Here is a 13,482-nt window from a genome sequence, read left to right as displayed (position 1 = left end):
GGACTACTCAATCAGTCTCAGTCCTGTGAGCAGGTTTACATAGTTGGCTGCCATTAGGCCTTCCGATGGACTGACTCCTTTCCTGGCTCTACAGGTGGTCCTCGCTCTGGGGGCCAGTGAAGCTGAGTGATCCTCCTTTCCAGCGCCCTGCCTGTAGGTAGGCCCCTTCCCACTGAGACCCCTCCCAGGTCCCCTCACTCCCAGGGATTCCTGGCCCAGCTTCCTCACATCTACCACCCAAACTCTCCCTGCCACTGAGCAGGCTCAACCACTTTAAGGGCTGTTCTGACCCCATGACAAACCTGCTTGATGACTGGTCAGGATCCCTTAAATGTGCAGACCAGCCCCTCCTCACCCCCACCCACTGTTTTTAAAATCTCCAAGATTCTAGAGCAGGGACAAGTTTCAAGTTACTGATCTGCTGAGCCTCTCAGTCCTGACCCAACTGACTATTGCCCAGGCTGCTACTCAACCTTTCTAACTAATAAATAATCAGCTATCACCAGCCAGCTAACTAGGAGGGTGCCTCACTAAAAATTAAAGCATCTTCAACATGTGATGACTTCTGTAGCAGAAGCTACATTTTGAGCAAATTATTATATAACCACTGGAATGTTAGAGGTTTTTTTTTACAGTCCAAAAATATGTCTTTGCTTTATATCCCAATAAAAAAAATCTCTTTTCTTGGTACTTTGCTTTTTAGACAAGAAATGAAAGGAAAAAATAAAATCCAGGGATGTATGAAATCATTTTGGCATAGGCCAGCAACCAGGAAACAACTGAAGAAATGAAAAAAAAAAAAGGTTAAAACAATTAAATATAATACACTGCTCAAAAAATGAAAGGAACAGTTTGAAAACACATCAGATCTCAATGGGGAAAAACCTCCTGCTGGATCTCTATACTGACATGGACGGGTAATGTGTTAGGAACATAAGAATGCCCCATCAAAGACACCCCGAAAATCTAAGTGAGAAAATGATGCAGCAGGCGAGTCCATTTTGCTGAAATGTCATTGCAGCAACTGAAAATGGTACTCAGTAGTTTCTATGGCCCCCACGTGCTTGTATGCATGCCTGACAATGTTGATCCTAATGAGACATGGGATGGTGTCCTGGGGTATTTCCTCCCAGATCTGGACCAGGGCATCACTGAGCTCCTTTCCAGTCTGAGGTGCAACCTGGCGGCGGCGGATGGACCAAAACATGATATCCCAGAGGTGTTATATTGAATTTAGGTCAGGCGAGCATGGGGGCCATTCAATTTTATGAATTTCTTCATCCTCCAGAAACTGCCTGCATACGTTCGCCACATGAGGCCGGGCATTGTCGTGCACCAGGAGGAACCCAGGATCCACTGCACCAGGAGGAACTCAGGACCCACTGCACCAGCATACGGTCTGACAATGGGTCCAAGGATTTCATGCCGATACCTAATGGGTATCATTGTCTAGGCTGTAGAGGTCTGTGCGTCCTCCCATGGATATGCCTTCTCAGACCATCACTGACCCACCACCAAAACAGTCATGCAGAATGATGTTACAGGCAGCATAACGTTCTCCACGGCTTCTCCAGTTCCTTTCACGTCTGTCACTAGTGCTCAGGGTGAACCTGCTCTCATCTGTGAAAAGCACAGGGCGCCAGTGGGGGACCTGCCAATTCTGGTGTTCAATGGAAGATGCCAGTTGAGCTCTATGGTGCCTGGCAGTGAGCACAGAGCCCACTAGAGGATGTTTGTCCCTCAGGCCACCCTCATGAAGTCTGTTTCTGATTGTTTGGTCAGAGACATTCACACCAGTGGCCTGCTGAAGGTCATTTTGTAGGGCTCTGGCAGTGCTCATCCTGTTCCTCCTTACACAAAGGAGCACATACCGGTCCTACTGATGGGTTACAGACCTTTTATGGCATTGTCCAGCTCTCCTAGAGTAACTGCCTGTCTCCTGGAATCTCCTCCATGCTCTTGAGATTGTGCTGGGAGACACAGCAAACCTTCTGGCAATGGCACATATTGATGTTCCATGCTGGAGGAGTTGGACTGCCTGTGCAACCTCTTTAGGGTCCAGGTATTGCCTCATGCTACCAGTAGTGACACTGACCCTAGCCAACTGCAAACCTAGTAAAAATCAGTCAGAAAAGATGAGTATGGAAAAAATGTCAGTGTCCTCCACCTGTAAAACCATACTTGTTTTGGGAGTCGTCTCATTGTTGCCCATCTAGTGCACTTGTTGTTAATTTCATTAAGCTGAAACTGATTAACAACCCCCTCTGCTACTTAGCTGACCAGATCAATATCCCAGGAGTTTCATTGACTTGATGCTAGACTCTGAGTAAATAGTCTTCCTTTAAGTTTTTTGAGCCGTGTATATCTTCTTATTTATTCACTAATACTAGCAGCATAAGGATTAAAATAGTTAAAGTGGAGGTCCATCCAAAATGGGAAGTTCTGCTTTAAAGCTTCATCCCCCACTCCCATTGTTAAGGATTGGCACTTTTGGGGAGTGGGGGGACCCAAATTTGGCAATTGAAAATGGAAGTTTTCCTACCCCCACTCCCTCCCTTTAGTCTTCTGGGACACGTGACAGTTCCCAGAACACTACGGGACTATTTGCAAAAGGCAGCGCTACTTGCGCAAGTCACAAGTTGTCATGGCCGGGTGACCACAGTGAAGATGCCGCGAATACAGGACGGCCGGTGTGAGAACACCGCAGGATCAAGGGATAGGTGATTGGCTGTTTTTTAAAAGTCAGCAGCTACAGTTTTTGCAGCTGCTGACCTCTATTTTTTTTTTTCATTTTGACTGGAGCTCGGCTTTATTGTTGATTGAGAGACTTTATTCTGCTTTAATAATACTGAGTTGTAAAGTTACTGAAAAATTGGCTTTAATTAACCACTAGTCTACAGGGCACTTATACCCTCTTCCTGCCCAGGCCAATGTCCAGCTTTCAGCGCTGTTGCACTTTGAATGACAATTGCGCGGTCATGCAACATTGTACCCTTATGAAATTTTTAAAATTTTTATTTTGGTGGTATTTAATCACCTCGGGGTTTTTTATTTTTTCTTAAACAAACCAAAAACCACTGAAAATTTTGATAAAAAAAGTTTTTTCTTCGTTTTTGTTATACAATTTTGTAAATAAGTTATTCTTCTCCTTCACTGATGTGCGCTAATGAGGCTGCAGTGATGGGCACTGATAGGCTGCACTGATGGACACTGATAGGTGGCACTGATGAGGAGGCACTGATGAGCATTGACAAGTATCACTGATGAGCACTGAAAGGCAGCACTCATATATGGCACTGATAGGCGGCACTGACTGGCACTGTTAGGCAGCACTGACGGCACTGATGCACATTGATAGGCTACACTGACTGGCACTGATAGGCAGCATTGATAGGTGGCACTGATTAGCAGCATTGATAGGTGGCACTGACTGGCACTGGGCACTGAAAGGCAGCTCAGATGGGCACTGATGGGCACTGAAATGTGGCACTGATGGGCATTGGCAGGTGGCATGATTGAGCACTGAGAGCTGGCACTGATGGACACTGACAGGTGGCGCTGTTGGGGCCAAACTGATCATCCGTGCTTTGATGATCTGTGTACATGTCCCCTCCGAGGAATGCCGATTACCGGCTCTCCTCGCCTCACGAGCTGTTAGCGTGACTGCTCGTGAGGAGACGAATGCCGATAACCGGCATTTCCCTGTTTACATGTGATCAGCTGTGATTGGACACAGCTGATCACATGACCGAGCCGACATCTTCGGCTCTTTCCGTGGATCGGTGATTCGCTGTGTCCGATGGACACAGTGCACCACCGATCGCCGCGTTCCAGGAGCCGTGCGTGCACGGTTAGAATGGGAGGATGTCATATGACGTCCTCCCAGAACAAGAGAACCACCTTTTACTATTACTATTACTATTATTATTACCTATTACTATTACTATATGGCGGGCAGGAGGCGGTTAAAGCGGAACTTTACCCACAACTTGATAAAAAAAAATAATGTTCTTTAGCAAGGACCATGTAATACATATGTAATATTATTAGTGTGTGCTGTAAATTGCCTCCAGCATCGTTCCTGTTTCTTCTTGCTGCAGGCGGCCATTTTGCTGAAGCCCAGAGCCCCTGAACAGCAGTAAATTATAAAGCAGAACTAAACCCATCGATTTATTGGTTTAACCCCCCTAGCGGTCTGATTATGTCAATATTTCTGTGCTTAAAGCGGTACTTTTTTGCATGGAAATATGTAATTTTTTTATTGTAGGCCTGTAATTTTTAGGAATAACTCACTGAAATCTGTCCCGACAAGAGTCTAGTAAACATCCCGGGTATGATAAAATTTGAAACACAAATTCATAAATAATAATTTAATAAATAATCCTAAAAAATAATAATATAATAATAAATTTAATTCAATAATATAATCAAACCAAAAACACTGAAATCTGAAATATAGCGCCAAGTTCGCACATCACTGAGCAAAGTCGCAAAATCGTTTTCAGTGTCTGATGACGAATTTCCCCCACAAATCATTATCACTCAATTCTGCAAGTGGTTCTGATTTACTATCGCTGTTCTCTAGCCGGTCTAAAACCGCTTTTGACCTAAAGGGACGCTTTTTGGACGCCATGGACGTTTCTCAGTTTCCAGGCAGAAAGAACAGTAAAAATGCAGGCAGGGCGCAGGACAAAGCACTCGGGACAAAATGTATGTGAAATGGTTTGATACAGTAATGTTTTACTATGTGATTTTAGTGAATGTCACTTTTTGTCATTTTCAAATTTCCCCCGTTCCGTCCTCCATACATCCCGACGCTCGCAGGGGATGGAACCCGGAAGACAGATGCCGGCATCAGCCGGAGAACATTATATGGGACACTGCAGGAGGGACATTGCGGGAGCGCAGTACAAGGTAAGTGCAGAAGAGATCCCGGAGCAGCGCCGCATGGTAAGCCCGAGTGTAGCTTGGTATTACCGTTTGTGGTGCTGAAACTTTACCCCGAGCTACACTCAGGAATACCACCAGGGAGGTTAAAAAAAAACAGTTACTTTCCTGGAATACCGGGATTGCTTACTGTCACATTTGCTTGTGTCCTTAGCCAAACTGCCAAACCATCAAATGGCTGATGTCATACCTGATCACATGGTGCCGTACCATAGCATTTGCAGAACAAACAGAATCAGTTTTCTTGACTTTAAAGGATGGAACGGTATAATTCCACTTTAGGGCTGTCAGCAGATCGACCTCTACAAATTCGGCAGTGCCTAAAAAAAAGAGAGCAACTGAGTATGTGCAGCGCAGGGTGAGACAGTGTATTATTGGATTGTAAACAGTATAGGCACTTACTTTTAATGTTTTACATACAGTTGTGGCCAAAAATCTTGTCCCCCCCCTGCATTTCTGTCAGATAATGCACCACTTTGCCCAGAAAATTGTTGCAATTACAAATGTTTTAGCATTCTCATGTTTGTTTCTTTTGTTTGTATTGGTATGACACCAAAAAGTGTAGAAACAAAAAGCCAAATCTGACACATTCCATGCAAAATGCAAAAATGGACTGGACAAAATTATTGGCACCAATAATTGCATTCCAAGTTTGTGAAGTTCTTGTAATTTTTAATTAAACTTACCTGTATCAGTCAACAGATCTTAATGTTCCTGTGTCCACTGTGCGCAACATTGTCAAGACGTTTACAGCCTATGGCACTGTAGCTAATCTCCTTGGACGTGGAAGAAATAGAAAAACTTGATCAAAGATTGCAAGGAAGGATTGTTCGAATGGTGGTTAAAGAACCTTGATTAACTTCCAGACAAAATCAAGACTACCTTCAGACACAGGGTACAACTGTGTCAGTTCGCACTATACGTTGCCATCTGAATGAAAAGGGACACTATGGTAGGAGACCCAGGAGGACACCACTGCCGACACAGAAACATAAAAAAGCCAGATTGGAGTTTGCCAAAAATTACCTGAGGAAGCTAAAATCCCTTTGGGCCAATATGGACAGACAAAATAAAATTACATCTTTTTGGTAAAGCCCATCATTTTACTGTTAACAGAAAAAGCAATGAGGCCTTTAAAGAAAAGAATCCAGTCCCTACAGTCACACATGGTGGAGGGTCACTGATGTTTTAGGGTTGCTTTGCTGCTTCAGGCACTGGATGTCTTGGCATGGCATTATGAAATCTGAAGACTACCAAAGAATACTGGGGTGTAATGTAAGGCCCAGTGTCAGAAAGTTGGGTCTCCCATCAGAGGTCATGGGTCTTACAGCAGGACAATGACTCAAAGCACACATCACAAAGCACCCAGAAATGGTTTCAGACAAAGTGCTGGAGAGGACTGAACTGGCCAGCAATGAGTCCAGATATCAATCCCATAGAGCTCCTGTAGAGAGATCTCAAAACAGCAGTTGGGAAAAGGAACCTTTCCAATCTGGGAGACCTGGAGCAGTTGCTGTAAGAAGAGCACTCCAAAATTCCAGTAGAAAGGTGGAGGAAACTCATTGATGGTTACAGGAAGCCATTGAATTCAGTTATTTTTTCCAAGAGGTGTGCTACCAAATATTAAATTGAGGGTGTCAATAGTTTTGACCAGTCCATTTTTGCGTTTTTTGCGTGAAATGTGGCTCATTTTGTTTCCCCATTTTTTTGTGTCATACCAATACAAACAAAAGGAATAAACATGAGAATGCCTAAACATTTGTAATTGAACAATTTTCAGGGTGAAGTGGTGCATTATCTGACAGAAATGCAGGGGTGCCAATATTTTTGGCCATGACTGTAGCTATACCTGCAAAAGGAGCCAGCCTGAAGTGATCTAGCAGAACTTAATTTTCTGACTAAAGTTCCACTTTAAATACCACCAGTGTTTGTGCATTTATTAAACCATCATCAAGAACTGCTTGATAGGAATCTTCTCAATCAGAATGCCATTGACTGGCATTGAGTCATAAAGTACTTGAGTTGTCGTTGTAGAGCTGACTTCACATCCTTGTTTTTCAAGCTGTAAATGAGGGGATTTAGCATGAGAACCACAGCTGTGTTGACCAAAGACAAAAGTTTACCAAACTTGAGAGTTCCACTTGGTGTAAAATATTGACAGCCAAGAATTGTGTAGTGAAGAGTAACCACTGTTATGTGCGATGAGCATGTGTAGAAAGCTTTAGATCTTCCTGTACTAGACTTAATTTTCAATATGGTCGCAATGATGAACATGTAGGAGACAAAGGTGAGTAGAAAAGGGGTGAAGGCACAAAGTAGGACCCCCTCTGTGAAAATCAGCAGTTCCAACATGGAGGTGTCACTGCAGGAAAGACTTATTAGAGGCATAATGTCACAGAAAAAGTGGTTAATTATATTGGAAGTGTAGCAAGACAATTTTAAAAGCATTATCATTGCGGGAATAATCTGTAGAAAACTAAATGACCAGCAAAATACAGCCAAACCGGCACAGACACTACCACTCATGACAGTTGAATAATGCAATGGGTTGCAGATGGCAACATAACGGTCGTAGCTCATGGCAGTCAGCAATATCAATTCATTGCCAGATAGCCATGAGAAGATATATACCTGCGCCATGCATTCATTAAAAGATACTATTTTATACCTTGTTACAAAGATAATGAGGATCTTATGTAGGGTGACTGTGGCAGAACATGTGTCAAGAATGGACAGGTTACATAGAAAGAAGTACATAGGAGTGTGGAGCTGAGAATCCAGGAAAACCAGTAGAAGGATGGTCAAGTTACTACCAATGGTGATGAGATACATTAGAAGTACCAGGAGGAAGATTAGAACTTGCAGTCTGGAGAAATCGGAAATTCCTTTAAGGATGAAATAGGCCACCATCGTCTTGTTTTCATACATGTTTTATTTTTTAAGGGAAACAAAAAATCATGATTCTTCTGGTAGAATATTCACATATGCTAAAGTAGAAATCAGAGAAAACACTTGAAGAAGACCTGAACTCTGGAAGCTGCGCCCAAAAAAAGGTAAGCAGAGGACAAAGTCCCCATTATTGCCTGTGGTCTCCAGCTGATCCTTTCCCTATTGATGACTTGGGTACAATTCACAAAGGTTAACGTCCAGTATAACTAAAGGAATTTTTTTTTTTTAGTTTTTGATAGATTGGAGAAGGATTAGAACACTTGCAAGGTTTTGATCACTGAGCCCCCCCCCCTTCCTCCGTTGGGAGATTTGGCCTCTCTATTTGTCTTGTTTACCTTTATTACAGAAAGTGAAAATCTTACATTTTGGATTGCCTCCTGAACAGGCATTGAGGGGAAATCTTCCAATGGGAACATTAGGGTGACCAAAAGGTATTCCCTCAATTTGGAGGGATTTTGTTTAACTAGTTGCCAACCGCAGATAGCCAAATGACATCTACACTGCAGCCGGCCAGTTCTGGGAGGGCATCATATGACGTCCTCCCAGAACGCGCTCTCCTGCGCGCCCCCGGGGGTGCGCACCTGGCGATCTCTGTGAACACTGTGTCCTACGGACACATCTGAACGTGATGTCGTAAAAGGCCAATCACAGCAGCCTTTTACCACGTGATCAGCAGTGTCCAATGACACGCTGATCACCGGTAAATGCAATTGCCGGTTCTCGGCTGCACTTTCCTCATGCTGTCAGAGCGCGAGGAAAGTACTGCCGAGAACCGGCAATTGTCAGAGCAGGGATCGGCACCGATCATCAGGGCACTGAGAACATAGAGTATGTGATCACTTACCCACATACCCATATGTGATCACTTAAAAAAGGGAAAAAATACATTTATAATGTTTTTTATGTATACACAAATGTTTTACTTTTCATTTCTATTTTAAACTGAATGGGCTGTTTTACCAAGTGATGGTTTCACATATACTTTAATTTCCTGTATTGCCTTTGGGACAGGAAATAAAAAAGACATTTCCCCATAAGGACAAACAGGGCAAAAAAACTGAAAGGGGTCATAACCCTTCTTTACTCCCTTCGAAATGGAAAAAAAAAACAAGTGTTGCTTTACTTCTACTTTACCATAAAAGGATGTATATCTTCAATCATGTGAGTGTACTTTTCAAATATAATTGGACTCATCTGAAAAAAAACGAACTTTTTTGAAAATAAGTGTAGCCACCCTGCCCTAAGCAGGAGCGGCTCTTTAGCCACTTAAGGGACGCCCACTGTCTTTTTACTGCGGGCGGGTGGCCCACTGCGCTGGATCACATACTTGTACTGCATGTGATCCAGCATTTCTGGGTATAGGGTGCTGAGCGCACGCCCCCTGCCCTCTCTGTGCTGGGATTCGGTACAGCACAAAGTAGTCAACAGGTCCCAGCCAATGATTTATGGCCAGGACCTGCTAATCAGCTTAGCGAATCACAATACAGAGCTCTGTGTTTACTAACAACATAGGGCTCTGTACACAGAGCAGAGATGTGGCTGTTTTTCATTTTCCCTGCACAGCAGGGAGAAAAACAGCCACATCTATCAGTAAAAGCAAAAGCAGCACATTACACATAGCTAGGCACACAGTTAACCCTTTGATTGCCCCTAGATGTTAACCCCTTCCCAGCCGGTGTAGTACAGTGACAGTGTACAGTATTACTGATTACTGTATTAGTGCCACTACGTGGGTTATCTTTTTGTAGTATTAAAATTTGCTTGATCTGAATCATTTTAGTGTGACAAATATGAAATATATATCAGGAAGGGGGCAAATACTTTTTCATAGCACTGTGTATATCATTGCAAATGCAGCAATCTAGGGCAGTGGGCTCCAAACTGCGACCTGCAGGACAGATACGGTCCTTTGTTTGCCCTTTTCCAGCCCCTGAGGTTTTGTTCCTCCCATTGATACAATGCACTATTCCTCCCACTGAAACCAACAATGGAGCACTATTCCTTCCACTGACACCAACAATGGAGCACTATTCCTTCCACTGACACCAACAATGGGGCACTATTCCTTCCACTGACACCAACAATGGGGCACTATTCCTTCCACTGACACCAACAATGGGGCACTATTCCTTCCACTGACACCAACAATGGGGCACTATTCCTTCCACTAACAGCAACAATGGGGCACTGTTCCTTCCACTAACAGCAGCAATGGGCCACTGTTCCTTCCACTAACAGCAACAATGGGGCACTGTTCCTTGCACTAACAGCAACAATGGGCCACTGTTCCTTGCACTAACACCAACAATGGGGCACTGTTCCTTGCACTAACACCAACAATGGGGCACTGTTCCTTGCACTAACACCAACAATGGGGCACTGTTCCTTGCACTAACACCAACAATGGGGCACTGTTCCTTGCACTAACACCAACAATGGGGCACTGTTCCTTGCACTAACACCAACAATGGGGCACTGTTCCTTCCACTAACACCAACAATGGGGCACTTTTCCTCCTCCTGACCACAGGTGCTATGTATATTTTTCCTCCACTGACCACCAAGCCTGAAGCATTGTCTACTCATACTAGCCACAGCCTGGCCCCCTTAAAGTCAGAAGGGCAGTAAACCAGCCCTTTGCTTATAAAGTTTAGAGCCCTCTCCGCTTTATGGGTGGCCTGGAGTAAACGGGTTCAGTTGTCTGTTTACACCCAACTGGCCTCCGATCCAATCCACCTAGAATATTAGCCAATACAGAAAAATATCATCTGTTGCATCATTTGTTGTTAGGGTAAGGGGTTAGAGTTAAAATGATGTTAGGATTAAGGGTTGGGGTTAGGGATTAGGGTTAGGATTAGGCCTTAGGGTTTGGAATAGGGGATAATATTTTATTTATTGTCTTTTTATTATTTATTTATTCTTATTTTTTTTTGCTAGGGTGTTAATAACAATACTACTAATAATAAATGAATGAACAAATGTAAAATAAATACACAAATAATTAAAAATAATCATAAATAATAATTAAATACAGCAAATGAATAATACGTAATAATAATGAAATAATCATTAACCCCTAACTTCAACCCCCTAACCCTAAAAAAGTAAAGAAATTATTATAATTATTATTGATAACAATAATAACTAGATTATTATTACTATTATTAAATTTTTGTTCAGCTTTGGGTGATTCTTTTTATTATTATGATTATTGTTAATATTAGTAATTTATTTAATATTTTTGGGGGGGTTAAAGTAAGGGTTTAATTATTTTATATTATTCACTTATTTTATTTATTTATGTATTTATTTTACATTTATTTATTCATATATGATAAAAAGAAATTTCATTTGGTCAGAAAATCATGCTATGGAATTCAAAACGCTAAAAAAAACCCAAAAAAAACAAAAACAAAAAACACACACACAAATCTGCCCGTGTTTAGGGGGAAAAAAAAGCTCCAGAACTTGTTTGAGCTTCAGGCCTTTGGCTTCAGGGGACTTGGAGTGGAGATTTTGGAGTGGCGTTTTGGAGTTTTGAGCTTCGAGATACAAATCGCCCAGGTGTGAATGGGGCCTAAGTGCAACCTATTTGCCAACCTCAATGTGTATGTAGTACTTACACAAAGATCCTTTATTGATTCAGTACATCAGTTTGCAAATATATGCCATAGGCAGTGAATATATTTTGTTGGATCCAAGATGGAAAGAAATTGGGAAACCATAAAACATATACAGTTTGTAACACTTTAAACAGTAGTTTTCTCCACAGTTTACCTTCAGAGTTCATCGACTATCAACTACCAACATAGACATTACAAATTATTAATAAAGGCATCAAAACTTTTCACATCAGGTGAAAACAATGTTTCATTGTGTGGAAAACTCATACAACCAAACTGAAAATGGAATATTCTTTCATAGAAAATGTGTAACCAAAATGAATTAGGAAGAAAATGATATAATTAAACAGATAATAAAAGAAACAAATTACGCCAAAAAAAGAGTTTCATTTAACATTTATAATGAGAAATACACTGTAACATCAGGTATTCATCTTATATTTATAATGAATTTTGAAATATATTAATTCATCTTAAATATTATATTAAATGAAATATTCCCCTGTCACAGCTTGGTGCCAGTGTTCCGAAGTCACATTTTCTTTCCATAAATAAGAGCTTTCTATTCCCCCGACAAGCCTAGTAACAAGCTCTCAAAGGACTAGGCTCTCTAAAGACCAAAGTTTCATAACTAGCAATTATTCAAAACATAATATTTCAAAAATAATTACCTGTTAATCAATCACTGTTTATACTGTACACCCTTAGTGGTTTGTCTGATGGCCTGAGTAAGTTACTGTATGTCCAACACAGCACAGCAGAAGTGGATTCAAAGAATTGCTTTTCACAACCTAGTGTGAAAATATTACATTTTAAAAGGATTATATAATGGTTTTTGAACTTTTTTTAAGTCCAAAATTAAAAGAATATAATTTAAAGCAGCAGTACACATAAAAAAAAGAAAAAATTCTCCCTGCAAGGTAAAGGCAAAATGTGCGAGTATGTATCACATACTAGTAAATTATGAATAACTTACCTAAAAGCGAAGCCCTCCAGCAGTGCACTGTCGCTGCTGCAGAGGCTTCCATATTCACCCGGTCTTCCTTACGGGTTAGCGCGCTGCACGCTGTTTGAATGGCCGAGCCACGATGATGTCACTCTCCTCATGACGTCACCAGCTGCCAAGCATGAGAATATCTCCTAAACGGTGCATATTTAGGAGATTCATTTTACCCACAGGTAAGTTTTATTTAAAGCTTATCTTTAGGCAAATATAAATATCAGAAACTTACGAAAACTTTAAAAAAAGATTTTTATTTACATAACTAGCACATGTTACATATTACAAATTGCATGTGAAGATGAACTACTTTAACCACTTCAATTCACTTTTACCCCCTTCTTGCCCAGGCCAATTTTCAGCTTTCAGCGCTTTTGTACTTTGAATGACAATTGCGCAGTCATGCCACACTGTACCCATATGACATTTTTATCATTTTTTTCACACAAATGAAAGAGATGCTTGGAGTATATGGTTGTAGAGTCAATGAGTCAGGCAGCCCAGCTGTGTCATGTGATTAGCTGTGGCCAAATCACAGCTAAGCAAAAAAAAAAAAAAACCCTGAATGAATCGATTTCATTCAGGTAAATGCTTGCTTATAGCAAAGTAATTCTTTGCTATAAGCAAATTGTGTAAAAAAAAAAAAATAATAATAATGATCACTTCCCCAAAGTAGTACAATGTTACCATGGTAACATTATACTACTTTGGTCATAGTGAAATATGAAAACAAATCTTTAAAAAAGAGAAAAAAAGTAATAAAAAATTAAAAAAAAAATATTTTTTTCGTACTGTCACCAGTCAGTGTCCCTGATCACCGCCATGCCAGTTATATGATGATGCTGTACTGCACTGGTGACAGTGAAAATATTTTTTTTTATTTCTTCATTTCCAAAAAATTGACAAAAAAATTACAACTTCAAAAAAACTCGCCATGTCTGTTATGAAATATGTCAGACTGTCT

At 41.3% G+C, this 13,482-nt stretch overlaps 1 protein-coding gene across 1 annotated transcript; it reads right to left on the bottom strand.

Moving 5' to 3' along the window:
• Window positions 1–6,927: 6,927 nt before the first annotated feature.
• LOC149436165 (olfactory receptor 6C3-like) lies at window positions 6,928–7,875 on the bottom strand. Its single transcript, XM_089661938.1, has one exon. The coding sequence runs from the start codon at window positions 7,873–7,875 to the stop codon at window positions 6,928–6,930; it is 948 nt and encodes a 315-aa protein (XP_089518064.1).
• Between the last annotated feature and the right edge of the window lie 5,607 nt (window positions 7,876–13,482).

This window comes from Staurois parvus, unplaced genomic scaffold (assembly GCF_062004578.1).
Source record: "Staurois parvus isolate SC_StPar_1 unplaced genomic scaffold, SC_StPar_1.0 ptg001411l, whole genome shotgun sequence".
In the NCBI taxonomy this organism is placed as follows: domain Eukaryota; kingdom Metazoa; phylum Chordata; class Amphibia; order Anura; family Ranidae; genus Staurois; species Staurois parvus.
Note: the sequence above shows the minus strand (reverse complement) of the source record. Positions and strands in the feature narration are given on the sequence as shown.

What these genes read in the sequence shown, in the direction of transcription:
- LOC149436165 (XM_089661938.1), bottom strand. Translation starts at nt 7,875, where the DNA reads ATGTATGAAAACAAGACGATGGTGGCCTATTTCATCCTTAAAGGAATT.